General features: G+C 46.3%; 1 protein-coding gene across 7 annotated transcripts in view; it reads left to right on the top strand.

Annotated features, from left to right (window-relative positions):
* The window catches only part of LOC111855233 (neuron navigator 1-like), a 127953-nt gene that overhangs the window by 26462 nt on the left and 74438 nt on the right, over positions 1-27053 (top strand). For 6 of the 7 annotated variants that reach the window (XM_023834037.2, XM_023834035.2, XM_023834036.2 and 3 more), the window contains exons 5-6: positions 9782-10531; positions 26868-26970. In XM_023834037.2, the coding sequence (XP_023689805.2) occupies positions 9782-10531; positions 26868-26970 (853 nt within the window). The remainder of the gene's footprint in view (positions 1-9781; positions 10532-26867; positions 26971-27053) is intronic. The other variant, XM_072702319.1, reaches the window with a different exon arrangement.

Here is a 27053-nt window from a genome sequence, read left to right as displayed (position 1 = left end):
TGCTTTCAGGTTCAAACTTTCTAAGACAGCAGCACATAAGAATACAGTGAAGTAGGAGACACTGGGAACGACCAGAAACCAGCCAGGTAAAGGGAGGAAGCGACTTTCTAAAGGCGCGATATGACAGTTTCTCATGAATCGTAGAATGACCTCAAGTGACCTTCAAATGGAACGGGAAACATTAAGTGCAGGTGTGAAGTGCACTGATAGGACAGTGTGTATCAGGCTCCTAGAAGCAGAACTGAAGCCCCATAAAGCAAGGAAGAAGCCCTTCATTAATGAGAAACAGGGAAGAACCAGGCTGTAGCTTCCGAAAGAAAATATATTATTCACATACACACACCCATATGCTGTAAGCAGGCATGTGAAGCAGACATATCCTTACCTTAGTGTGTAGTACTTAGTTAAAGGGATAGTAAAATCTGTTTTATGACAAGAGAGATAATGGTCTGTAAACCCTAATATCACTGTGAATGTGGGAGTAAAATCCTTCTTTGTTCACCACAAATAATGACTTTACACGTACAGTACAAACCTGTCTGGGTTCTTTAGTTTTTAAACAAAATACTGTTAAATCTAGATGACAAGCTTTACAAGCTTGTTCATGTAATAATAACTTACCGTGGATCTATACGGGATAGGCAGGTGGCAGACCGGTTTAATGAGCAGTTTAAGTTGTGGATTCACCTATAGGTAGGTCTTCAAATAACCATCATTTATTGAGCATCTTGCATAGGTTTTCAAAACATACCAACCAACTAAAACTTACTACTTCCTGCTTCCTGATTGCCCCCCCCTTTATCCAATCAAATTACTCCAAATTAAAACAGGTAAAATATGCATAAATCTCAAACAGCAGGTTCTACACAATATTAATGTTTAAATACAGTCAGTATATTGAACGATTGCTAACAAAGTAATTGTATAACCAGTATAATAATAGCAATTCTGTTGAAATTTGCCACAACGATAACAAACGGTGTAGTGATCGTTATCGCTGGGTGCTTGTTAGCCTTGAGTGCTAGTTAACCCTGAAGCTGAGTAGTTGATGTATAACCCTGTGTAATTGCAGATAAGAGATTGAGAGAGCAAATGCTTGTTGAAAACAGTAACCCCTGTAGGTTGATGTAATAGAGATGACATCGCCAACTGTTTGTAATAAACCTGCATGTGGGAGGGGGTGTGTTTAAATCAGAGGTCTTTGTAGTATGTACTAATTCAAAGTGTTTGGAAGCCTCAGAGTAGCAGTCAAACTGTTGAACAGTTGGAAAGTGGATCATGCCTTATTGAGGCTTTAATGTCTAATGATACATTTATCCTTTCCCCCGAAGTGCTGTGTGATTGGATTTTGCATTGCTGCCGTCCACTTCATCTTACTGGGCTGGCCCAATCGCAGAGCATTTCAAATCCAGCCCAGCAGGGAAACTGCACTTCCCAGTAAATCTGTCCTTCCCATTCACTGCCTTTCAGGTGCACTGCTGTCAATGCATGGTTTTGCGTGAGTCACAAAGGCCATTGTGATGCAATGAATTAATTTCGCTTGGCAGTTGTCGTAGGTCAGGGCCTCCCTGTCGAGGCCCTTTTTAAATGGGCTTTGTCATTTCGCCTGGCAGTTGTCGTAGGTCAGAGCCTCCCTGTCGAGGCCCTTTTTAAATGGGCTTTGTCATTTACTCTGCAGACTAATATGCTCCAACTGACCTGGTGATATTTGGGCTGCAAAGGGCGCTGACGTTTGCCCACTGTGGGGGAACAATGGACGGCTGACTCGGAAGGTGCCGGAATGTCAGGGGATATGAAAGCCAACCCACTAGTGGGGGTCCTCACCTAGCCAAAGGCCCAAGTAGCTAAGAGGTGCATGTATGCGGACAACGAAATTAAGTTTGTGCAGCTAATATGAAAAAGCAAAATAGCATTAAAGTACTCGAAACAGCTATTCAGTATGTACATGTGTGATAAACAATACAGTACAGTACACGGTGTGGTATAAATGATGTGTATAGACAGCACATATGATGGCAGCAAAAAGAACGTATAGCTTATGGAATATGCATACAGTATATGTACACTGTTTGGTGTCTGTATACAATACTGTGCAAAAGTCAAGGGCAGTCAAAGAAAACGACCAGAGAGTAAAGCAAAGTAGCCAATGAGGGCTCAGCATATGTGGGACCTCCTTCAGGAGGCCACCTTATGGAACTGGCATAGAGGAGACACAGGGTCAGCCAGTCCCTGGAGCAACTGGGGTTGAGGGCCTTGTTCAAAGGCCCAATGGTGTGATCACGCTGCCGACCCAGGGATTGGAACCGGCAACCTTCTGAGTCCCAACCAACAGAGCTGACCCCCCCAACACATTATTATTATTATTTTTTTATATATATATATTTTTTAGTTTTATAGTTTTTATGTCTTTTTAATTATTCTAAAATGTAGAGAATCGTACAAATAAACCTTTCTATGGGTAGGTGTGTCCAAACTTTTGACTGGAACTGTGTATACGGTATATATATAGCATGTCTGGCTATCCAGCTTTAAAACAAACATATGGACACAGAGACAATGATCAAATAAAGCCAGCATCACATGGTAGTGGGTTCTGGTGCGTCTGTTTCCAGGATATGGATGAAGAGAGGCTTTGCATGACTGGTCAGCAACTGAGGCCAGCCTGCTTTCGTCCAAGCTTCCTGGCCAGAGCTGCAGATCATTCTGGGACCCAGCATATGCACTTGTACACGGCTTTCTCTATGATTATGCCACCGGTATTACAGAAATGCTCAGCATATGGCAGGGTAAAAATGCATATAATGCCCTAAAGATACCACAAGCCTGCGTTCAGCTTCAGTCACTTTGAATAAATGTTGCTGCCTTTAATTAACACCTTTTTTTGTGCCTGTAACAGACGTCCAGAACCCAGTTTTTTTTAACAGACACATGGGCTCACAAACACACCGAAACTGATCCAACGATCCCCCCCCCCCAGAACACTTGGAGACCCCCTGCTTCCAAAATCATAATTGGTTCCGCTCTCGCCATTTGAGTCTCCGCTTGGCCGACGGCTGCTGCAGCTGCTGTGAGGTCCTAGACATCACCTGGCGCTTTCGAGGGTCACACACAGCTGCGTGGCCTCACCCTCCACATGCCCCCATCCCCCACCCCCCAACTTTAAGGTAGGCTCTCTGAGATGTGCAAGAAGGCAAATACAGAATGAGCCCTGATGAATGAGTAGGTGATCTCCTTACCTTATTCTCTAACTAGGTTGACTCAGAGGGTTAGGCAACTGTACCTATGATCGGAAGGTTGTTGGTTCAAATCCCCGAATCAGCAGCGTAATTTCACCATTGTACCCTTTAGTGAGACCTTTAACCTTCAGTTGCTCTTGGGATTGGTTAATGCTGCTCTCTTAGAAATTTATGTTGCTTTGGATAAAAATGTCTGTTAAATATAATTGCAATGGATGATGTTGTGGTTAATTAGCAAGACTCTTTAGGTTATTCATGAAGAGTGTGGTACTGGAATTTTTTCAAGCTTAACTGTAAACAGTTTAAGGCAGTGTTTCTCAGTCCAGTCCACAGAAAGTCCATAATTTTGCTCCCTCCCACGCTGTCAGAAAAAAAGTACCAATTTGTACTTTTGAGGGTACAATTACTGGTCACTGTGGCTGTACAATTGTACCCTAGCTGTAGGTAAATGTACCTTTTAAGGTACAGAAATGGATTCTGAGGAGCGTTTTTGTACCATTGGGGGTATATTAATGTTGTTTGTACTTCAGGCAAGACAAAATTTTACCACTGCTATTTTTCTGACAGTGCATCTCCCTGGCATTCAGTCCACATTTTTGCTCCTTACCAGCTCCCACAAAAACGTCTGGGGGTCCCCAGCTGGTGTAAGGCGCCCCCGAACAATGCATCGCAGTGCCACTTTACTGAGGATGGCATCCTGTCCCAGGTGCCCCTCACCTTCAGCGGCCATTACTGTTTTCCCGCTGTCCGTTATAATGTCACATGTCAACAACACACAATGACAGTCAGCCTGTGGTCTGAAAATGTAAAAATATTCAAAATGGATAAACGGCTGAAAAACAAACATGCCGCCATTGATGATGAGCTCCGGGTTTTTATTTGCATAGGAGAGAGAAACAATAATGAAACAGAAGACTATGCTTGCGGACAATTCATTGGATTTTCCTGAATGATGGATAAAACTGCATGTTATCTGTAGTCCAGTGCTGTATTACCAAGGCATTTTAATTAAATTCTGTTCATTGTATTTAATACTGCCATATAGATCTGCATTACAGGTGCTCAGTAAAAGCCACAGTGAAGCAAACAGTCCACACAATAACATTAAATTACTTCCAAATGTGGGAATTCAATAAGCTAAGGTATGCTAAGACGTGGTAGAAGTCTTGGAGAGTAATTCCATTCCACTCTTTTTGTGTCTGACTGAATAGGAATTTGTAGTTTCGTTAAACATCGAAGCCCTTGGGCTATATTGTCCCAGAGTGACTGCTGATACAAACACTATGACACTAATATGTGTCACTGTCACAGAAGTGAATCAGTAGGACAGGTCATGGACACAATAGAGAATACTGTCAGCTCAGACAGTGTCAGTGACACCAGCCTACATCTAGAGGGAGCTAGATGGACAAAATCACCCCTTAAATGTGCTCCTTCAATCTCTATTCCATTCAGGCAGATGTGGTAACATGCTAACTGCTACTGTCATTCCCTACAGAAATGAAACAAGAGGTTCCTCTCAGAGTCGAATAAAACAGACACAAGACAGTAAGGAAGTATTTTAATCAACCCCAAGTGTGGCCTCACTGTATACTATCAAACACACACGGCAGATGTTCTAGAGTAAAAACATGGCAAATGTCACATGATGTTGCCTGTTGCTTGGGTGATAGGGACAGGATGAGTGTCTGGCGCACCGTGCCGTTTCCATGGAGAGCACTGTGGCAGCAGAGCATTCTGGGAAACTCCTGGGAGGTGTGTGTATGAGGCATATCGCATAAGAGTGATGCTGGGCTAAGGGGCCGTCTGGAAAGAGTGAAACCGCACGTTTACAAGCCAGAGGAGGTCCGTCATTTTCACGGCTACTCATTCTGTAAACTGAGGCTACTGCGGTAAACATAATGCTGCTCTCACCCAGATTAAAGCTAAACTACTTCACACTGTAAACGCCCTACTCTTTGTGGCAATATCATTTAGCTACCTAGCTACACGGTGGTGGCTATGACCCTTAGCCCATCCTTGCTTCTAGCACAACTTGTTTCCTTCCTGAATGCTGTACCTGCTCCCAAAGGATGGTCCAGCCTCTCTTTTTCAGAAGCTGGGGAGATCTTCACCGATTTACAGCCACTCTGCTTCCACAGAGGCCATCTCTGTGAAAATAGGTGTGACTCCGGAGGCTGGAAATAAGACGTACTGTAACACAGCCGTCTGGAGGACTGCCGTCTATATTCAGATCTTTTATTTGGAACCCACAGAGCCAAAGACGAGCATAAATCTCCCGGGTGGGAAGGGGTCTGCTAAGCTAGAGCGAGGTTTGTCTGGACATTTAGAGCTTAAATGCAGCTTTATTTATAAGTATTAAAAAGAAGCGCCAAGGAGGAGCTCTGCAATATTGCAGTGTTTCTTACTTTCAGAGCAGAGGTTCTTTGTTTACACATCAAGAACAATATTAACTGCCGTTGGTTTTTTGGGGGGGGGGGGGGGGTTGGGGGTGGTGAGAGAATTGTGACATGCTGGGGGGGAGGGGTGCTGATAAACTGAGAACGCCTGCCTGACAAACATGGTCAGAATACACTTAGTAAAATTCATCACCAAGCATGTTTCTGGTTGCATAAATCCGGTTGCATAAAAACTGCAGCCTGTTTGGACGAGGTGGAAGTCATCATAAAAGTAAGGAGCGAGGCCCTTAGTTACGTTGCGGCATACATACTGCTCACGGGCAAAAGAACAGGTTTTTCCAATCAATGAGTTGCAAAGAAACGTGTTCAGACCAGATACTCTCACAAGGGCTTGATTGCTCAGTACGGCTGAGGGTGCTTCTCTGGAGGAATGCGGCAAACTCTGTAAATATTTGTCGGGAAGTGTTTTGCGAACGGCCTGGGAATGACTGTTCCAGACTCAGCCAAGCGGTGTTTATGTGTTTGACTTATGAGCCTTCAGGCTCATTTTTCAGTCCAGTCAAGATGCAGATGAGTTTTCTTGTCCCTAATGAAGGTGTGATGAAACGCTGATCATCATACAGAGGAGAAAGCTGGATCCCTTCTGAAAGATTTCAACGGAGGACCACGTGATGTGTGAACCAGCGCTTACTGACCTGGCCCGCCTTAGCGTGTCACATAGTTACGGACAGGGAGCAGGAAATCCAGTCTCTAAATCCAGTCCACAGAAACTCCCATTGTGGTCCGAACGGAGTTGTGGAAGGTTCTGGGAGAACGTACAGCGTACAGGATATCCTTCTCGGGAAAACACAGCTTCCCCCCTCTTTTGTGCTGATCCTTCTGGGTGACCTGTGGTCAGAGGGTGTGACGCTGGTGCAGAATTAGTCACTCTCTCGCTCGATATGACTGACTGCTGCACGGCTAAACCTTGTGAACGGAACAAACTCCTGAAGCACTGCACATGAAATAGATTGGATTTAGGTTTCTGAGGACGTGAAAATGTTGCCTGAGAAATGGCCTGTCTCGTGACTTTCAAAAAGACATGTAATTTCTGTTAAAATGCCCCAAAGAAATGATTAGCCTGAACTTGACTTGATGTGGTTTTTACGAGCTGAGGGGACCCATCCAGCCTGTGAGTCTTGCAGGGAGATGAATGCGATTTGCGGTCGGTACTTTCAACGGCTTTCAGAGGTGTAAACAGTGGAGGTAAACAGGGAGTTGTGTTCAAACCCCCGCAAGCTCTGTGCCTAGGTGAACTGGACAGGCAGGTCACTGTTGAGGTTTATGAAAGTCATTTCTGTGTGGAAAGGCCAACCTGTGGACTCCAACACGGCACCCAAATCCCTCCAGAATCATACGGGTGACGCTAGTGAATAAACATAGCGGCTAATTGCTGTAAGTATCCAGCCGGGAACTTTAACCCCTGTGACCCTGGGATGCTGTGGAACAGGGAAACCGAATTGGCGGACCAAAACACGATTTAATCCCGTGATCAATTGGGACCCCCTCCTCGCTAGACGAACCACCCTCCCCGGTCAGTGAAAGTCTTTGGGGGAACTCAGCAAAATCTAGTGGGATCCCCCGTCTCTGAATGGCATGTGTGACAGACTTTGAGGTGAGCCTGGTTGGCGAGTCTTTGAATGGTCCCTGTGGTGAATGAAGTAGGTCATTGGCAGTGCGGCCATGCCAGGGGCATCTTTACGGGTCGTCTGCCTCCCCAGTAGACTGAACACTGGTGCCCACCCATAATACCTAAATGCTTAGCCCAGGATGGCATTGGTAATACCACTGGGTCAGACGCCGGTACTGATTATGTCCACTCTGCTAGACCTGCAGCGCTCCAATCCAGTGATGGAAGAAGCCTTCAGGATTTAAGATCTCACATGAAAATGAAAATAAGCCATGCCAAAAAACGTTAAACGATGATCTGATACTGAAAACACAGCATCGTTTCATGTCTGCATTTTTAACAGAGCTGTGCCCAGTTGAAATCTGGCATGTTTTGCATATCCGAGGTCTTGTTGAGTGTGTCTTGGTTATATGTATATGTACATATTTAAATTCCCCTGCCTTTTGAATACTGGTTGTAACGTCTGCACACTGAATAAAGACACAGCTGACATTGTTTTTTTCACACTTCCATGGCAGTAATGTCCTTTGCCTGCTTTTACTGCAGTAGTACACAAATCCCAGTCTGGATGTAGCCGTACTCAAGACTCCCCTAATTCCGCTCAGGGAATGGTACAGGCACACAGTGTTTGTATTCCATGAAGACCTCATGCTCTCCTCTACAGAGAATAGAATATGTGGACCATGGATTCACCTACTGTATGAATCCCAATCAGAAGTCATTGATTGAATGTAGGCAGGAGCAATAACAGCTACTAAATTAATTTGCCCCTGTCGTAGCAGTGCAATTTAAGACTGTTGCCCCCATGAGAAGATCTGATAGACTGAAGGGTCCAAAATCCACGAAGCTATTTCTTGTCTGACATGATTTAATACATGTCAGTTCATGTTTCAGAGAATTTCAGTTCTTTAAATTCTTCTTAATGTTTGAGTGTGGGTGAAAATAATAATATTGGTAACAACTGGCCCCGTTTTAACAGCTGTTTTTTTGTTACATTCAGACTACACATCTCAGACCACCCAGCAAATGTAATCTAAATGCCCGATAACATGACCAGTCAAGAAGGCAAACGAGCCACACATCGTTGTGATAATAAGCAACACCTTGCCGCCAGAAACTTCAGATCATCAGGTTTCCTACTTCTTTATTCCTTTTTGCACATTTCCTGTTGATATTAATAATCCTGTTAGCTTTTACCCAGATATGATGGAGATATGGATACAAGTTCATGTTCCATACATGATGTCCATGGAAAGAGTTTTTGAATAGATACACAGAGTAAACTAAGAAGCATAAATTAAAAGGTGTTCATTTTTTACAGTCTGATCCAGATGCTCAAGTTTTGACATGAAGGCCATTTTAAAACCTGTCTGCGAGGGTTTGTGTGACTTGTTCGTCCTTCCGCATGGACTCCCCAGTGAGGGAGCCCCACGCAAAGCTGAGGGGCCGTTTCTGTGGCCGCCATATCAATCCGACGTTGTACATCACAGGCGGTATTGTGGTGGGGGGGGGTCCTCCCTGCCCCCACCTCAGGGAATTTAGCTGGGGCTTAATTTACTCGAGGGTGTAGCATAGTTAGATGTTTACGCCGCCAGTCATTTCTGTCAGCCAGCACCATTTCGGGCAGTTATGACAGGGAGAGGAAGTGTGGAGGTAAATGCAGCTCGACAAGGATTGTTCTGTTATCTGATTAACCGAAAACAAGTTCAGAAATCCATGTATTGTCTGAAAAGCTGAGGGTTGCTTTGTTCGGTCATAGTATTAGCAATCAATGCTCAAGTTACACTTAAGCTCTTCTAGTACCTGTTATAGCACTGGATAAATTTTCTATGTGGGGAAACCAGTGGTGCATAATTGTGGGCTACGTCAATATGAGGGGCACTTGAGGTGGGAACAAATGAGGAGGGCAGGAAGGGAGAAAAGGACGCTACTTGGGTGGCGATACACTTTTGTAAAGGGGCTGATAATTTATTGCCGGCCCCTTAGGTTTCACACTTCGTACCGAGGCACAGCGAAGCATCTATAAATGAGAGGGGAAGCAGGGAGGGGGGTGAGAAGGGGGTGGGACCACAGCTACGTCCTGCCTCTGCTGTCATTCGGCCGCCGCGCGATTCAACAGCGGGAGGTGCTGGTGGAGGGAGGAGAGACACAGGGAGGACGAATGAGAGAGCGAGAGAGAGAGAGAGAGAGAGGCAGAGAGAGAGGGAGAAAAGGCAGAGGCTGGGCAGCCCAGAAGCAGCTGCTGCAGCAGCAGCCTGACTGGATAGGGAGCGTGGGGATTTCACACGCAAACAGGGCCCGTGGATTAGCGTGACCTCAGTGGACTGCTGCTCCTCCCGCACATCAGGCAGCCCTAGGGGTTGCTCTGTGGGGTGAGGGGCCCGGCGAGAGGGGAGCCCCGGGGGTCATTGGATTGTTTTCTTCTTTCTGGCTTCTTTCTGCCTGCTCTGCTGATGCTGTCAAATGGTCCCACGCAGGAGGGATGCTTGGGGCTAGTCTGAAAGGCAGAGAGGTAGCACTTGAGGCAGAGCGGGAGGGGAGCAGCGAGACCTACGGCCAGGCGGAGAGCAAGAGGACGCCGGGCAGCATGGCCGCCAGACGGGGCAAGACGGGGATCCCGGCAGCGACCCCCCGAAGCGAGCTGCGGGTGTATCGTGGGGGCAACCCTGAGGGTCGCCCACCTGTCCCCGCTGGCCTCCGCAAACAGAAGTCGCTCACGAACCTGTGTGTGCTTACCGACGCCGAGAAGAAGATGCAGCTCAGCGAGCCCAAGTGGTGCGATGACATGAGCAAGCCGGCCAGCGCGCACCTCAAGGCGGGCAAGCCCAAGGAGGCGGGGTTGGGTGGTAGCGTGGGCGCCAGTCCGCTGTCCCGCAGCCTCTCAAAGTCGGAGCACTCCCTCTTCCAGGGCAAGCCCAAGCCGTTCAGCCCCCTGGCTGCCCCTACCACGTTGGGCAAGCCCAGCCGGATACCCAGGGGGCCCTACGCCGAGGTCAAGCCTATCAGCAAGGCGCCTGAGCCGGTGGAGGACAGCAAGTCGGACGACGAGATCCTCTCCAGCAAGGCTAACGCTAATGCCAATACCAAAAAGCTCACAGACCCGCCTGGCCCCATGGGCAAGGGACAGGGGGTGGATGGGGAAGGCAAGCCCTACCTCAAGGTGGACCCCGAGCTGGTGGTTACTGTGCTGGGAGACCTGGAGCAGTTGCTCTTCAGTCAGATGTTGGGTAAGTACTGGCTAACCATTGCCAGTCACCTTCTTCATGCTGCCCAATGCTTCTTGCTACTGCTGCCAGCCTACCAGCCGGAAAACTGAGCCCCCCAACCCCCACCCCCCCGCTTCTTCATTGCCTCTGTCCAGCCCTGCAGTCATCTTAATTCCCGTTCCTATGACATTCGCTGGGGACCTGCCTGTCATTGTGAGGTTTGCAGTTGACATGACTGGTCTGGAAATAATGCCATCTGTTCCTAACCCATTTCCTGGCACTAATAACACGGTATGCCTTTAAACTCAGAACCTCAGCCGCCTTCCATCAGTAGATAGACGCTCCTCAGTGAGCTTTGTGTGTTTCAGTTGTGATTGCAGGAGAGCAGAGGAGTAGCGGTACGCATAGCTAACAGATGTCGCCGAGCGTGTCTGCATGATAACGTTGTGCTAAGTGCAGCCGAGGCTAATTTGGCTAATCATGGCTGAACGCGGCATTGGCATTGCTGGCTGAACACAGAAATGTCAATAAGGCTCCCCGGTGGTCTGTGGCACGATAGCGGCACCGGGAGAAGCCTGGACCTGGACCCTTCCTCCGATGGGCACCCAATGCTCTCACCCACAAATAGGAGGCCTGCAAATAAACCAGGGTTAGCAGAATTGGCTTCAGAGACTGGCCAGTGACACAGTGAGCTCTCGCTCCATTGATGAGGGGGTCACTGACAGATGGTGCTCCCCCCTCCCTTTTTAACTGGGGGGGGGAAGCGAGAGGACAAAAAAACAAGAGATGCCCCCCGCCTGTGGGAGTCAATGACTAAATGCTCACGATGGCAGTTTTGTTTACATGCGGATAATGGACTGCACAGGTCGCACTGAGAGCGAAAACTTTATTAGAATGATTGCCCCTTTCTCTGCATGCTGGTATTGATGGTTAACCTCACAGCTGAATGTTCCTTAAGGACAGTTCTCATTCTTACTAAACATGGCGGCATGGCTAGCATGGCATGCTTGAGTAATGCTGCTCTTACACCGTGTTACTTCCCTAGATGGCATCAGCAGGTGTGATTGAGTAACCAGTATGTGATTGCCAATTTTCTGAGGGCGTTATGATACGATGAGAAGGATATGTCAGCCATATTCTGCACCCTGAGGTAAACAGACATCTGTCACTGAGTAGTTGACAGTCTGGAAAGTTCTTTTGGAGATGAGTCAATTTCCTGTACTTTTATTAGCTTCACGTCACTCTGTTTTGTTGGGCCTCTGTGGTTCTGCCCCTGCTGTAAGGAATCCCCCATAATACTGCCCTCCCCTCTGGCCTGTCATATGTGGGCGGGGGGCTGAGTGTTAGCAGGTAAGTCACAGGTCAGAGATAAGACCCCCCATTGACAAGCTCTGGATTAGTTATCCCTCTCGCCCTTTCACATCCTCATGGCCGCCCGGCTCACATCCTAACCCTAACCCTAACCCTAACCCTGCCGTTTCTGCACGCATGCCCCCCTCTCACCTGGATGTCTATTGGTGTCCTGTATCCTGCTAGTAGAATTGGCCAGGAAGCCCAAAAATACTGCATCTCTGCTGTCTTCCTGCCTCCGTCAGTCCAAAACAATGTGTTTCCTCATGGCTGGTAAAAAGTGGCTTTACATAGGACTCGCAACTAATTCTGAAGGAAAAGCTAAGTGAATGATGGGAATTAGTAGATCAGAAGAATTACATTAGCACTCACTTTGCCCTCTGGGCCAGTAGGTCTTGCCCTTAATTAAATATGATGTACTGAAATAGCCCATGGTGTCCAGGTTTCTCCTGGGGACACTGGCAATTCCATGTATCCCTTTCTCTCTCAGTGACGTGCCTAATTTGGCTACTCATGGGTTCAATGAGTGGTTAATTAGCTAAATCAGGTGGTCTGGAGTAGAAGACAAGAAACACTAGATACTACAATTACCAAGATTGACTGAGGACCAGTATGGGAATCTGGTACAAAGCCCAGTTTGCTGAGTCCAGGATTTAACGTGTCGTCCGAGTTCACCGAGTCCACAATTACATGTGTTGTCACCCAGAGTTTGCAGAGTCCGCGATCATATGTGATTTTCTCATAGTGCCCATCATTTACGGTCAAGGATACAAAGGAACATGTTTCCTGAAGCACCTCAAAAAGCCTTACCAGTGCCATCAGCCGGCTTTCAGTGTTTCCGTGCAACTGCACGGCCTGTATTTCAAAATATTGTGACTATTGACCATCGCCTTGGCCTGGCTACTCCCTCTTCGCCGTTGACGAGGTTTGTGAAGTCGCAAGGCTCCAGCTCCATGATGGAGTCACAGTGAGTTATTCGCTATCATAAATATTCATATCACTGCACGTCATCCACACTGTTGGTGTCAGCTCCTTGGGATAATACTCAGGAATTCTGGAAAAATGTATTTCCTCAAAAATATGGGAGTTACTCTCTTACTGACATTGTCGAAGGGTCATCTGAATGGAAATGAGGCCAGTGGGGGTGGGGGGGGGGGTGTATGACTATCAGGGGCTCAGTGTGCTTCCTGTCCTCCATTTTCATAACCGCATTTGCACTCGCCAAGTGGGTTACAATCCGCTAAACGAGGAGAGTCCATCCTTTGCGACCACACACAGCGATGCCTCTTAATGCGCAGCCATTAGCGATACATCCAGCAGTTACGCATTGCAGTTAGTATATCGAAAATTATCGAAATGCCACCCTCGGTGATTTTCTAAGCATGTCCCTACTGCTAGCTAAACCTCATGCATGAAAGTAGCGTGTTTGCGATTAGCCGATTTGAGGCCGTTTAATCGAAACACTGAACCTGTTAATGTCACCATGTCAGTAGGCAGAATCATAAACTGATCTTGTCGGCAGACCTAATTGTACCCGAGTAGAACAATACAGCTGGGTCCAGGGCATAGCTGCACTGATACAGCAAAGCATAGCGCAGGTTACCGTTAGAAGCTCTATTACGCATTTCGGTAATAGATCTACAGATGGCGTTATCACGGCTTCTTGATTCTAGAAATCAGGTGTCAGTTTCGTTTAAGAAATAACATGACCAAACTCAAACGACTTTAGAAGGCCGATGTTCAGGCGTATTGCGACATGACTTTCAGAAAACGCACACGACTTCCTCCACAGCATTTCTCCACCAGGGTTGGTCTTGGCATATATATTTAGCTCCTTCTTGTGAATTATAGAGGATCTGTCTACCACGCGGCGTTTCTTCTCACGGTAGTTTTACATGATGGTTGAGAGGTCGTCTGACAGTGCTCCCCACACTCTGTCTCTGTTTCTGGCAACATATAAAGCTAATTGTACAACATAATCAATCCATATCATGCTTGCAAGAGGTTGTGCATGGATTCATATTGAGCGCAAAAGCGATGCAATCTAGGCCCTGGTCTCTGGAGCTGAGGCTGAAAGTATGTTATTCTGAGAAAAGAAGAAGCAGCTGGTGTTTAAAAAAAAAACAAAAAATCAAATTGCAGAGCACTGAATAGGCAAAGAGCGAAAGGTTTATGCCCCGTGCAATGAATCATCCCCCAAAATGTTGACGAGACGTTTCACTTCCTTTGTGTGTCTTTCTTTGGTGTCTTTAGTGGGTATCTTACTTTTGCCAGACATGACCTGATGTACGTCAGCATGACGGGAAAGAGCTGTAATTCAGAAGGGGGGATGGGGGTACGCTCGAGACCACTAATATGCATAAAACAATACCCAGCTGCAAACTTTGAGGTCAGATCGTAGGAGACATTAAATGCCAATAAAATCTGTAAGCATAGCTGGATTCAGCTAATAGAGTAACAACAGTGGGTAAAAACAACAGGCGCATTCACTGAAGTGAAATGTTACATTTTCATTTCAATTGCCCAATGGATAAAGAAGTGAATTATTGCATGGAAAAGTATGTTAATTCATGGGGCTTGTACGTCGCAGATACGTCCCACCGCATGCCTTTGGAGGACAATGGGGTTTTCATTTTCAGAGAATGGAGGCCCGGCGTGTGCCCCGCATCGCTGACTGCCGGCTAAGCAGCCGTTTGAGTGACTGGACCTCAGCCTGCCCATCCACCTCGTGTTTATAAGAAGCTGCGTCGTGGTGATCCTGTTTGCTTATAGTGTCATGGTACAGACGGTCCCTTCATCGCTGTGCTGAAGCAGTGATTTGCGCTGGCTCGTCTGTTTTTGCTCCTGCACACAAAGCTCCTTTGTGCTGTGGATGTTCCGGACCGGTGGGGGGCCTCACGTCCTCCATCCGCAGCTGTCCTGTGAGAATCACATGGCGGGCAGCCCTTGGAGCTGTGGGGTGGTGGGACTCTCAGCCATTCGGGGTTCCTGGGGGCTCTCTGCTTCGCTGTGGTCTCCTCTGTCACTAACTGAATTTATCCTTTAAGGGTTACCGTCGCGATGTGGTAGATAACAAAGCAGCTGTGGAATCCAGCTGAATTCCACATCCTACAGCAGGATGGGGATGATGATCATAATTCAGGGGCATAGTGGGCCAGTGGGTAGCTCAGTGGGTTTGGATGCCATTCCTGTGACAGGAAGGTTGCCAGGTTTAATCCCAGGGTCAGCAGGTTAGGACACTGTGCCTGTGACAGTAAAGTTGCTGGTTCAAATCCCAGGGTCAGTAGGTTAGGACACTGTGCCTGTGATCGAAAGGTTGCCAGTTTTAATCCCAGTGTCAGCAGAGTGATGTCACCACTGGGCCCTCTTTCTCAAAAATGTATGGCACCTTACATATAAGTGCCTGCTATATAAATAAATATGAATGGCTTAACGCACTATTTAGTAATGAGAATGTTTGTCCGCATGTGTGTATCTGTGTCAGACTGTTTGTGCCTGTCAGCCATGATGTCAGTTTTCTCTGATCGCTGTGAGGATCACCACTGAACCACATAACAAGAGAATGGGAGGCAGGATGAGGGATGAGATTCCCCCATTTTGGGGCTACAGGAACAGGGCAGGAACTGGGGAAAATATAGGCAGTGGGCGGCTAGAACAAAATGACAGAAAAGCTGTTCCAGTGAAACATGAACCTTAGAATTGTTTTGGGCGTCAGGGACAACGATTTTGGTGGCAGGGCATAGGCTGGCATTCGAGGTCCGGGCAGGTCGACTGAGGAAGGATGAAGGTGCCCATCACCTGTCCCCCTATACCAGCTTCTTCCGCCCTCTTTAGCAGTAAAGGTCCCTCAGCTGTCTGATAAAACTCTCAAAATCAAAAGAGGTGGCCTGCAAACCCATCCCACCTCCTCTTCTTACGACCCCCTGTAAGACTTCTCCACCTCGCGCAGGGAGAGCACTGGGGCTTAAAGATACACCCAGAACGCTGCACGCGATTCCTAATCTGACTCCCGGCGGCCCGACAGACTTCTGGGTCAGTGAGAAGCTCGGCTCCTGAAGACCAGCGGACCCCGAAATAGCAAACAGAGGAGCAAAATAAAGCACGACGAGAACAGACGTTCTTTGGCTGCTCCTATTCCGAGAGTTTGGATCTGTCCAATGGAGGCTCTGGAGAAGCATTCAAACTTTGGGATAAACCATTGACTGCCAATGAAGGAGAAAGTCAACAATGTTTCAGATGAGCCCTGTAAAGGCTGTTCTGTGCACTGCTGTGATTCCACTAATGGGTGCCAGCGATATGGGCAGTGGTGGCTTAACGGTTAGGGAAGCACACTTGTAATTGAAAGATTGCTGGTTCAAATACCTGAACAGAAAGGCACCACTGAGGTACCCTGAGCAAGGTACCGCCCCCAAGCACTGCTCCCCGGGTGCTGAATTAGCTGCCCCCTGCTATGTCACGATGTCACATATGGGTTAAATGCAGAGGACACATTTCGTAGTTGTGCACTGTGTGCTGCGGTGTGTCAACAATGAGCACAAAATCACAAAATTCTAATTCTAAAATGAGCAGGGAGAACTATCTGTCTCCAACCCCTAGTGGTCTAGGACTGTAGGTGTGCAAGAGGCATCCATGGAGATGTGCAAGAGACATCCATGGAGATGTGCAAGAGACATCCATGGAGATGTGCAAGTAAACACTAGATGAACAAGGATACTCCCCAGCCACTGAAGCATGGCATTCTTCTCTGTGGTGGTCTGCTATGATCCTCATCATTCCAATGAAAAGCAACTGTAAGTAGGTAAAACAGGGGTACTGACCAGAGGATGCATGGCAAACATCAAAAAAGGCTGGGCCAAATGTAACAGATATGATTTCCTGCAGTTTTATTACAGTGATTATGGTCTCAGTGTAATCACATTATGAAACGGCAGAGTTCCACTTCAGAAGTACTGTAGTCGTCCATGATAGGATTTTTTATTACGAGTCTGCCATAGCATTACTCCCAGGTTAAATAATACCAAGTGTGATTCAGTGTTTTTTTAACACGATGGCCTTGTATGAAAGCGACTTGTAGTAATTTCAGGCCAATTTCATGATGTCATTGGTGGTGTTGAGCCAGGATCGGTTTTTATTCCACTTCAGCAAAGTGAACTCCTCTGAGACACGCCGCTTTGGCTCTTAAGTCACCTGTGTGCTCCGCTCTGCACCACCAGGAGGGCGTCCCACAATGCCGCCACGCGGTTGACTCCCGTAAAAGTCAGCGTTAAAGCATGTTGTTGAAAGTGCACATTTCAAGTACAGCAGGTGTGGAACCCAGGATTATAGGCCTGGAACTGGGCATTCTGGGAAAACATGGACTCAACACGAATCCATCCAAACTGCACATCCTGGTGGACATTATTTATGGACCAGAAGATGAATGGATTTGTTTCAGGATGTACCAGTGCCTCAATATTGCCCCAGTAAGTGACCCAGCTCAGAACCACCAGGACGGGGCCATTCCGACGTTCCCCAGTAGATCGGGCGCTTGCTGGATCCTCCGCCTGCAGAATGAGCAGCTGGAGCTGAACTGTGACCTTTTAAGCGTCATAAGCAATCTAGGCATTTAGCTGAAAGTGCCATTTCACAAGCCCAGATGAACCCTCATTAAGGAGCTTCCTCTTTCTTTGGCGCCGTATTTTTAACCTCTGACTGGCCCCTAATGTGGGCTTTTATAGTCTTAAGTATAAATGGGACCCCCCATTCCCCCACATCTCTGTAGGTCCTTATATAGCTGGTTTTTTATTTGATTGAATGTGTGGACTAGTACAGTATCTGGATTTAAGCTATTTATACCGGAACTTTTTGTCACTTATCATTGGTTGGACATAACGGAATATGTTGTGTGTCTCAATTATGATGAATCTTATTTTTCAAGCAGGAAACTTGATTGAAATCTGGTTTGTGTCTATATCTAGGCATAAACTGTAACTCAGGTCATCCGAATGGGATGGATTGTTCCGTGTTCCCTACTCCTTTGCCTTGGACTCGTACCACAAAGACACGGCTATGTGTTTCATGCTGGCTGAGAACGACTTTTCCATGGGTCTGAATTTTATAGCTTGTTTTGGCAGACATTGGACTCTGGCATTGAGCGTATAATCTGGCCATCCTAGACCCAGGCTTGCCGTCTCCTGGCTGGGATTCAGCCTTTGCTGATGCCACAGCTGTGGCTGCATGTTCCTCACCAACCTGGGGAGGAAGTTCCTGGTGCTCACAGGCGCCCTCCCATGGTGAGTGCGAATTAGCTAGTTAAGCTTGATGAGTGAAGAGCCATGCCTAGCTTTTCTGAGGTCATCCCATCTCCACTGGTCACAGGGTCCAGCTCCAGCTCTAAAATGGTGGGTGGATCTTGGGATTCTCAGGAAGGTCTGGGGGGTGTTCGGTTCCATATTTAAAAATTTCTTGTTTCCTTCCTTTTTACAATAATCAAAAATTTTTGTGATTGGTTGGCCTTGTGATGGGCCAAGTTTGTAATTGGGTGGGTCAGGCAACTGCAATCCAGTGGAACTGGGCCTGCGGGTCACCTAGATTAAGGACAGGAGCTGCTGGTGCTCAGCTAGCAGAGAATAATGGCACTCAGAGCATGACACAGTCATGCGGGTAGGCAGGGGTCGACGGCTCCTCTTCACGCGTCAAGCCCCCATCCTATCTTGCCTCTCCTCACGCTCTGATTCTCTCCTGTAAGTATGCAAAGAAATCGAGCGGTCATGGGAACAGGCCTGGAAAACTGGCAATGGCGGTTTCTCAGCTGTCACATACAGGGAAGAGTACATTCTGGTGCAATGGTGGATTAGCATTGCATGCTAGACTTCCTGATAGATAGATAGATAGAGAGATAGAAAAATAGAGAGATAGATAGATAGATACTGTAGATCTGGAAGGAAACTGAAGTTTTACAGTAGCACAAGACGCACATTCAGGCAGTAAAAAAGACAAATCTCAATAATTGTGCAAAGAATGTCAGATAAACTATTGCATGGAATTCTGTAGTAAATCAATAGAAATATATAGTATTTCACTGCGGGTTGTATAATGTCTTCATCATCTTTTATTCAAATGTGATGGATTTCCAGCTTGATCTTCCAAGTGGGACAGCTGGAGAAGTATAGTCCTGCTCTCTTCCCGCTTTTTACACGTGCCTCTTAGCCGTTAGCTCTTAGCTTCTGGCTCTGATGGGGAATTCCCGAGTTATTTATAATCCTCACGGTTTCTCTGATGTGGCACAGCCACGTCGGGACGTCGAGCCACGTGTGGCTCACCAGTCCGGCCAAAGGAAGAGGTCTCGTTTTTCCGCTTCCTGTTTTTCCGCTTCCTGTTTTCCAGCTGGCGGGTGACTGTTAGCAGCTGCATGAGGGAAGAAAGGTATTCAGTTTTAACCGGTTAGATATGACTCACTCGCTCTGAGTCTAGCGTAAAACTACAAGAAAAGGGTTTTTGTCAGCAAATTAAACAATGAGTAGAACAGGTGTGGGGGAAGAAGCCTATCTGTTAGGCTTTGCATTTCTGGGTAATTATCACTGTATTTTAGAGACAAGCCAACTAAACAGACTACAGAAAGCAACACAGTGGATGTATATTTTCCTGAAAGGTCAACTAAAGGTTATAAAAAACATTCCTGTGCAGAAACATTCCAGCAGTATATCTGCTGTTCATGAGCACTTCCTGTGAAAATAAAAATAATCATTTTATCATCTGAGAACATGTTCCTTCTAGTGATTGATCAAACTAGTCATTTGTGTTGTAAGCAACTTTCATTTATTTTTGTTAATGACTAACAATTTATTCATTCATCCGCCTGTTTATTCTGGACAGACCTGCAGGGTTTCTTAAGTGAGTGATCAGGCAGTCATGTGTTATCCTGAACAATAGCAGACGGGGCATATGCAAGGGCGGGATTGTTGTTTCAGGGGAACACACTCAAAAAGTCACTAAAATAGCTGGGGAGTACAGTCAAAGACGCTAGCTAGCTAGCTGGTTAGCAGAAAATGCTGCTTCAGCATCTCCTAAATAAGGAATGCGGCTATTCAATATTTAGCATAGGTTTTCCAGCCAGAAGGAGGCCCCACATCAACGTGTGGTTTGAGTGGTGGGGAAACACCTCCATTGGGTAGGAGTGCTGTAGGTCTCCAAGGTTTGCTGCATTCCGCGAGCCCCCGCTTTTCTCCAGGGCCCTTCACCCTCCTTTGGCCCCTGATTGGTAAACACTACCGCTGAGCACCAGTTAACCAGTCAGAATGCAGCACAGCTGATTAGCCTGTTTAGCCAGCATGACAGTAGGAAATCTAGGCCGTAGCCACTCATTTGTTTCTCTAGGGAGTGCAGCCATCTCCGCCGCTGCCGAAGGCGTATCGCCATCCCCGTGTCCGGTTGTGCTTTAGCGGTTGCGGAACATCGATTTCTCGCAGCCCCGTTTGACCACGTCGACACAGGGGGCTGCTCGTCTCCTGTTTGTAACATTACCCCCCCCCCCCCGCCCCTGCCCCCCAACGCATCCCCCCACATGTTGGATTTGCCATGCTGGGATTCATGCCAGTGACTGACAGGATGTGTAAACAATGCCTTCCTCGGCTACCTGTTAGGACCTTGTTTATGTACCGGCAGCGAAATGCTATAGAGTAGGTTTCAGGCTGAGTTTATGATCTGAAGGCTGATGCCAGGCAGGGTGGATAGCTATAAGACGAAGGTTTGAGTCTCAGAGATGCGGTGCTATTCTACCTCATAATCTTAACTACTGCGTGTATTTTCACCCCTAAAAACATATGAATACACTTGTGAAAAAACTTAAATAATAATATAAGAATAGTGTTACAGTAGTTGTTGCCCTCACAAATTTGACATGAATTGCTTCTGTGAACGTCTGATACCATAAATGGAGAGCATGGTATGTTGGGTGACTCTGGATAAGACAGGGACTCGGATGAATAATTCACAGATTGCGTCTTGACACCAAACCGGCCGAAGCCTGGAGCAGGATGTCTGCTCTGTTTTCCTGATAGTGCCTCAGCAGAGCGTCTTCTGGCAAAGCTAACACTGAGAGGTCTCCCCTATGCTAGACCTCTGGCTCTGTTAATTATATGAAGGATAACAGTTGTGTTTGTTGCTAGGATTGGCAGCTTAAATATGTTCCATTATTGACTTGGAACCAACACAAGGACTATGAGGTTAGTGTGGTTGGCAATCAGTGCGATACAATGACACTTTCTATAACTGACTGCTCTACAATGAGTGCATGTGGCGAGATAAGCTCGGTTGCAGTGATGTAATCCCATTATTCTGTACTCAGGTAGTTTTGTGACAGGATAAGGCCGATGGTCATGGAAAGCTGTGCTTGGATTACCTGCCCTGCAGATTGTCTTCCATAGACACTGACTGGCACATGTAACCTTGCGCTAGGACACAATCCATCGCCCTCATGTGGATCGAGTTCCTGGCAATAGAAACTGGCTCGCAATACAATTAAGGTCTTCCAAACGAATCTCAAAATCCCAGTCCAGGCCCGAAAGCTGCACCACAGGTTTTGGGGGAACAATTACAAATTCTGATAAATCTGCGTGCAAATCCTCATTACCGGCATTACGAGTGTTTGGATTACCCATAATACCCCCCCCGCCGATGGGGCTCGAGGGCTTTTGGGCCCAATCGAACATAGTTGTGTCCTCTCTTGTCACCTTTATCTACAATGTTAGGATTAGTTACCCAAATTGTGGTTCACTCTCTCACCAAAAAAAATCATAGTTTACAGAGAATGAAGACTTTGGCATTTTCTCCATAGATCCACTTCGTCAACATATTTAAGGCCTTTAAATGTATCTTGAGGCTAAAGCAGTGTTTCCCAATCTTGTGCGGATCCGATCTTGCAGGGAGCCCCAAATGAGCAAAAACATGGACCAACTGTGGGTCCCCAAGGACCGTATTGGGAAACACTGGGCTAAAGCATTCAGCCTGAAGCTCTTTAGGCTTTTAAGGAGAGTACAATGCTTTCTCATCTGTTTATTGTCAGGACCCAGCAAGACTCTGTGTCCCTCCAGGATCTGACACAAGTGTGTCAGGATCATGCTTGACGTGATTCCATCTTGCATCATCGACTCCGCAAATTTTAAAGTTGGCTTCGACTCCATGGCACGCACTAAGCTAAGATTTCACTGAGGCCAGTTGTTTCTTGTATATAATTAATTCCTGTGTTCTGCCCCAATATTTCACCATCAAGAGGGAACAAGGGGTGGTTAAGCTGTGGGAGCCATGAAAATTGATGCCGAATGTGTGACGGACATCATGAGAGCGGAACATGTAAACATCACCTTTTGCCTGAGACAAAAGAGAGCCCCAGCCGCAGTGAGGGACTGACACACCAAGCTGCCCATTGCTTAATTAACACAAACAAGCTTATAATGCGAAATCAATGTAGTGCAGACTGATGCATCTTGTATGCAGTTGTAGAAACATGTGTTTATCCCGGTCATATGAACTTCAGTTCAGTCATACCTTAAAGACACAGTTTAAATATCAAACATTACTCTGTGTTGGGTTTCCGATAATTTTAAATATTTTGTGCCCTTGGTGTGGCTAGTAATATGATGGAACAGATCTTTTATTTTGGTATATTATTAGTTTAGTTAGTTTATCAAATATTGATTATGATCTGCTATGATGTAAACTTCATATCCATGCTAGAGAGAGTGGGGTTTGATTACTCTACCCTGTTAAATAAATGTAATCTGGGTTGATTAGTAGAGACTAGGTGGGAGAGTGGTGAGAGAGTTTTCAAGAGTGAGCTGGAGAATACAAAAATATTAAGGAAATCAACCTGCATTCACGCTACCTGTATGATTACTTACTAAATGTCTCTTCCCGACTTTATTGACCCAGTTGAACTGAGTACTATATGAAAGTCTAAGTGGGCATATCTTGGTAAACGCTGTGGTTTTTGTTTCCTGTATTGGCATCAATTCAACCTCAAGTGGTTAAAATGAGCAAAAACCATTAAAAAGGCCTCCGTTTATTGCATATCATGGGCTTTTTAATGGGAATTATTACTAACTCCTTTCTTTTTGTAAAATCAATTAATGAGTGCCTGGCATCTTCTTCAGTCTTGTACCCCAGTCTTTTACCCTGCGATGGCTGGGATAGGGTCCAGACCCCCCCCCCTTAAACCTGACCAGATAAGCAATCAAAAGACGGGTGGATGGATTCAGCGATTATTCCAAAAATGTTATTCAGAAGCCTTGTGATGAGCTCCACACTTTGGGTGCTGTAGCAGCAGTGGAGACCTGGGGGGGGTAAAACAGGAATCTGCTCCATCAAGGGAAATCGCCTGTTTCTCCCCCACTGACAAAGACTTGCGCCTTCACCACTGTGCCCCCTAGTGGGACACTGTAGGTCATGCAGCCCATTGTATCGTATCACAAACATGAAAACGGCAATAACTACTTTTTATATGCAAATATTGACTTGTTTGTACATGTAATTAGTTTTCATATATGTGTAGCATTTTAGTTTGTATACATTCATATAACTGCATATCACGCCGCGCAGTCATACACAGGCAAGCAGGTAGAGGCTTGTAGAAGCTCATGGTGACTTCATCACCCGCTGGCTGTTCCCGGCGGTAATCAATCCCATACCAGCTTGGGGGAGAAATCAATTTGTAGGGCTCAGAACTTTCTGAGATGCAGAAAGTGTTCTCAGGCCCCAGCTGGTGGATGGAGAGACCCCTCTGGGTATTGTGACCCCCTCGTGACGGGGTGGGGGTTGGGGGGGGGGGGGGCAGATCTGGTTTTCAGACTGGCTTTTAACACATGATTCTCCATGCTGGAAATCAGCTGGAGCTGCACACCAGTCATTTTGCAAGTTCTGGAGCCAAATAATGGCGAAGGGGAAAAAAGCTTGTGCGATATCAGTGTAGCAGAACACAGCCACTCTGTGCTGGTGTGGTGTTAATTTAATTCTGTCCAAGCATTATGCTGACCGCAGCTCAGGGCCGCAGAGGAGGGCCTGAGGCTTAAACAAAACACGCCATGGAGCAGCTAATCCCGGCATTAGCACTAGTGCCTGATCCACGGCAGTCATTGAACCCCCCTCCCTCAGATGTTTCAAAAGCTAAATAAATAGCTAGCGAGTAGCAGCAGATGATCATAGCTAACTACCTGGCTAACAGAACATGCTGCTTCAGCATCGCATAAATAAGGAACATGTTTACTTAATACGTAGTGTAGTGACTGTTTGTGGCCAACAGGGGGGGCCCTAATTGTTCATGGTTTGAGTGGTGCCCTGATAGGCATTCAGTAAGGCATTAGCAGATGTTTCACCACAAGACGCATTAACCACAATTCTACCCATCAATCAGCACACACACCCCCCCTCCACCATCAAAGGCTTTTGCCGCAAAATAGGTGAAGGACCAAGCAGTAGCCTCAGGCCCTCAAGACCCTCATTATTTGGTGCCGCAGGTTCCCGTCATGCTCGACTAATGATTTGATTCTGCTGCCTGGGTGCTCTGCTCCACGCTACACCTTTTCATCGCCTGCGGCTTCATGCGGTAACTGGGGTCATATCGCTCCCTGTCTCCTCTAGCTGCCTGTCTAAGTCACAGAATATTGCTGATGCTCTCCGAAGATGCGGAGCGACTTGCCCTAATTGTCACTACGCATCCTGTAGCTCAGTGACATCCATTAGGCTGTTTATGCATCCTGATTGGTTTGTAAGCCAACCAGGAACCACCCAAGAGCACTGGACCCCTCCCTGCCCTCAGTATGGAGCAGAACTCATTTGGGGACCCCTGAAGTGCGACGTTTTTTTTGGAGGGAACACGTGGCTGATGACTCCCCCATCAGGATGAAGAATACACAGATTTTTGTCACCTCCGCATAGCTGTTATGGTTTTAAATGAAGTATTTTAGCCAGCTATGTCAGTCACTTTATTTGCAATATATGAATAATATATTATTGACAGTCCTGTCATGACGGTAAAACTCAAATCTGAATTTAACCCAATGATTACCAGACATCCCCCACGTGCCACAGCACGCTTAGTGCAAGCTAGTTTCTTCTGAAGCTGGGTCGTCGAGATCAAAATCGTCTGCAAAAGACGGGTGGCTTATTTTACAAACCTGCCTTTAGCGCCTGTCCCAAAATAAAATGCAAAGATATTTCCATTGTCCTGGGATATTTGCATTATTAGCATTACCATGGTTTTCGGTGTGATATTGGTTTTGTCGTTATTGGCCGTGATTTTTATCTTGTATTGGTGTTTTTAGCGTTGTTGTTTGGAATTTCATGTTAGCATCGTTAGTATTGCTGTGCTTTGATATCGGTATTGTTAGCATTGTATGTGATTTGATATTAGCAGCTTTAGCATTGTACATGATTTGATATTAGCAGCTTTAGCATTGTACATGATTTGATATTAGCATTGTTAGCATTGTTTTTTGATTTGATTGGTATCATTAGTGTTGTCTGTGCTTTGATATCGGTATTGTTAGCATTGTATGTGATTTGATATTAGCAGCTTTAGCACTGTTTGTGATTTGATGCTGGTATCATTAGCATTGTATGTGATTTGATATTAGCATTGTTAGCATTGGTTTTGATTTGATTGGTATCATTAGCGTTGTCTGTGCTTTGATATTGGCATTATCGGTGCCACACATCTGACCTTGCAGTGTATTGTAGAAACTGCCGTCTCTTCCTGAGCAGTGGTCCACCATGTGCCATGAGATAAACGCTCACATTTACCTCTACACTGTACATCTTTCCAGCACCTTTATCAGTTTCACATCTTTGACCGGAATAACAGGGAATGAGGTCCAGATAATGCAGAATTCTGGTGGAGAGGATCCCCTCTGATTAGATAAGGATTCTTGGGCCAGCCTCTTGAGACCTGTGCAAGCAATTCGGTGATGTTTGACATTCACTATCAAAAGGAATGTCAAAGCTAATTAAAGGTAAGAAAGACAAGCGACAGTAAAGACCAGTCTAGTCTGGTCACCCTACAGTCTTGTTGACCAATGAAAAGCTCACCGATGCTTCTCAAAGGAATAGTTTTCCATCGGAAGTTTCTTTCCTGGGAATGTCAAGCAGAACACTAATATGCTGTCTCCCTCCACAGCAGTATAGACATAATCAGCCGCTGCATTCATATAACCCTCATCATGGATGTACTGCTTTGCCGTTGCCATGGCAAACTCCTGGGAATTCGGAATTCTTTACATGCTGTATGTGCTTCTGGAAAGTTCACTGCCTACATCAGTATCTGAGGTTCAGGGCATTCACACCTCAATTCATTACTGAAATTTACTACTAAGCATGAATATCGTGACGTCCTTTCCTATCACACATCGGTGAAGCTGCCAGCAGTACATCCTCATTGGTCGGATTTATTTCCACGCTAATACCGGAAAATGTGATTCTGCAATCAATGCAGTGGCTGCATGCGGTCCTTTTGGTGACCTGCCAAATGGTAGTGAATCTGATTTTCGAGATATGCACCTTCCGAGTGGCGATCTTGTGTTTGTAAGGTGTTGAAGAATTGAGGCTTTGGAGAGGACAGTTAATCATGTCACAGAGGCACGCCGATTACCTGCATTATGGGCTTTAATAATGAGCGTAATAAGAATAGGGAGACCCTTAACCCTCGTAATGTATTATTGAAGAAATGGGAGGCGGGGCTCCACAAATTGAACGATGTTATGGTCACATTCACTTTTTGGCTGCCCTTCTCAGTGATAACTCATCGCAAAAGCCTTTTAAGAAAAGGGTTGTATAAATCTTCTGGTCCTCACACATTTTGCACGTTAAAGGAAAAACAAAAATCAACTTAGAATTAAACAATATAAAACACACTTTAATGTAGCCATAAGGTGTCAAGTCTGTGAAGAGACATGAAAGGAAGTGCTTCGGTTTTGTATATAACACGAGTGACACGTTTATTGTGATGCTAACACGTGCTTATTAATGTTTACTCCTACAGACCCGGAGTCCCAGAGGAAGCGCACGGTACAGAATGTTCTGGATCTCAGGCAGAACCTGGAGGATACCATGTCCAGTTTGCGGGGGTCGCAACTCAGTCACAGGTCAGTGACAACCGTGCCTGTCGGCCAATCAGAAACCAGCGTCTATCAGCGAATCAGAGGTGGACTCTAGTGCTGATGTTCAA

Source organism: Paramormyrops kingsleyae, chromosome 18 (genome assembly GCF_048594095.1).
Source record: "Paramormyrops kingsleyae isolate MSU_618 chromosome 18, PKINGS_0.4, whole genome shotgun sequence".
In the NCBI taxonomy this organism is placed as follows: Eukaryota; Metazoa; Chordata; class Actinopteri; order Osteoglossiformes; family Mormyridae; genus Paramormyrops; species Paramormyrops kingsleyae.
Note: the sequence above shows the minus strand (reverse complement) of the source record. Positions and strands in the feature narration are given on the sequence as shown.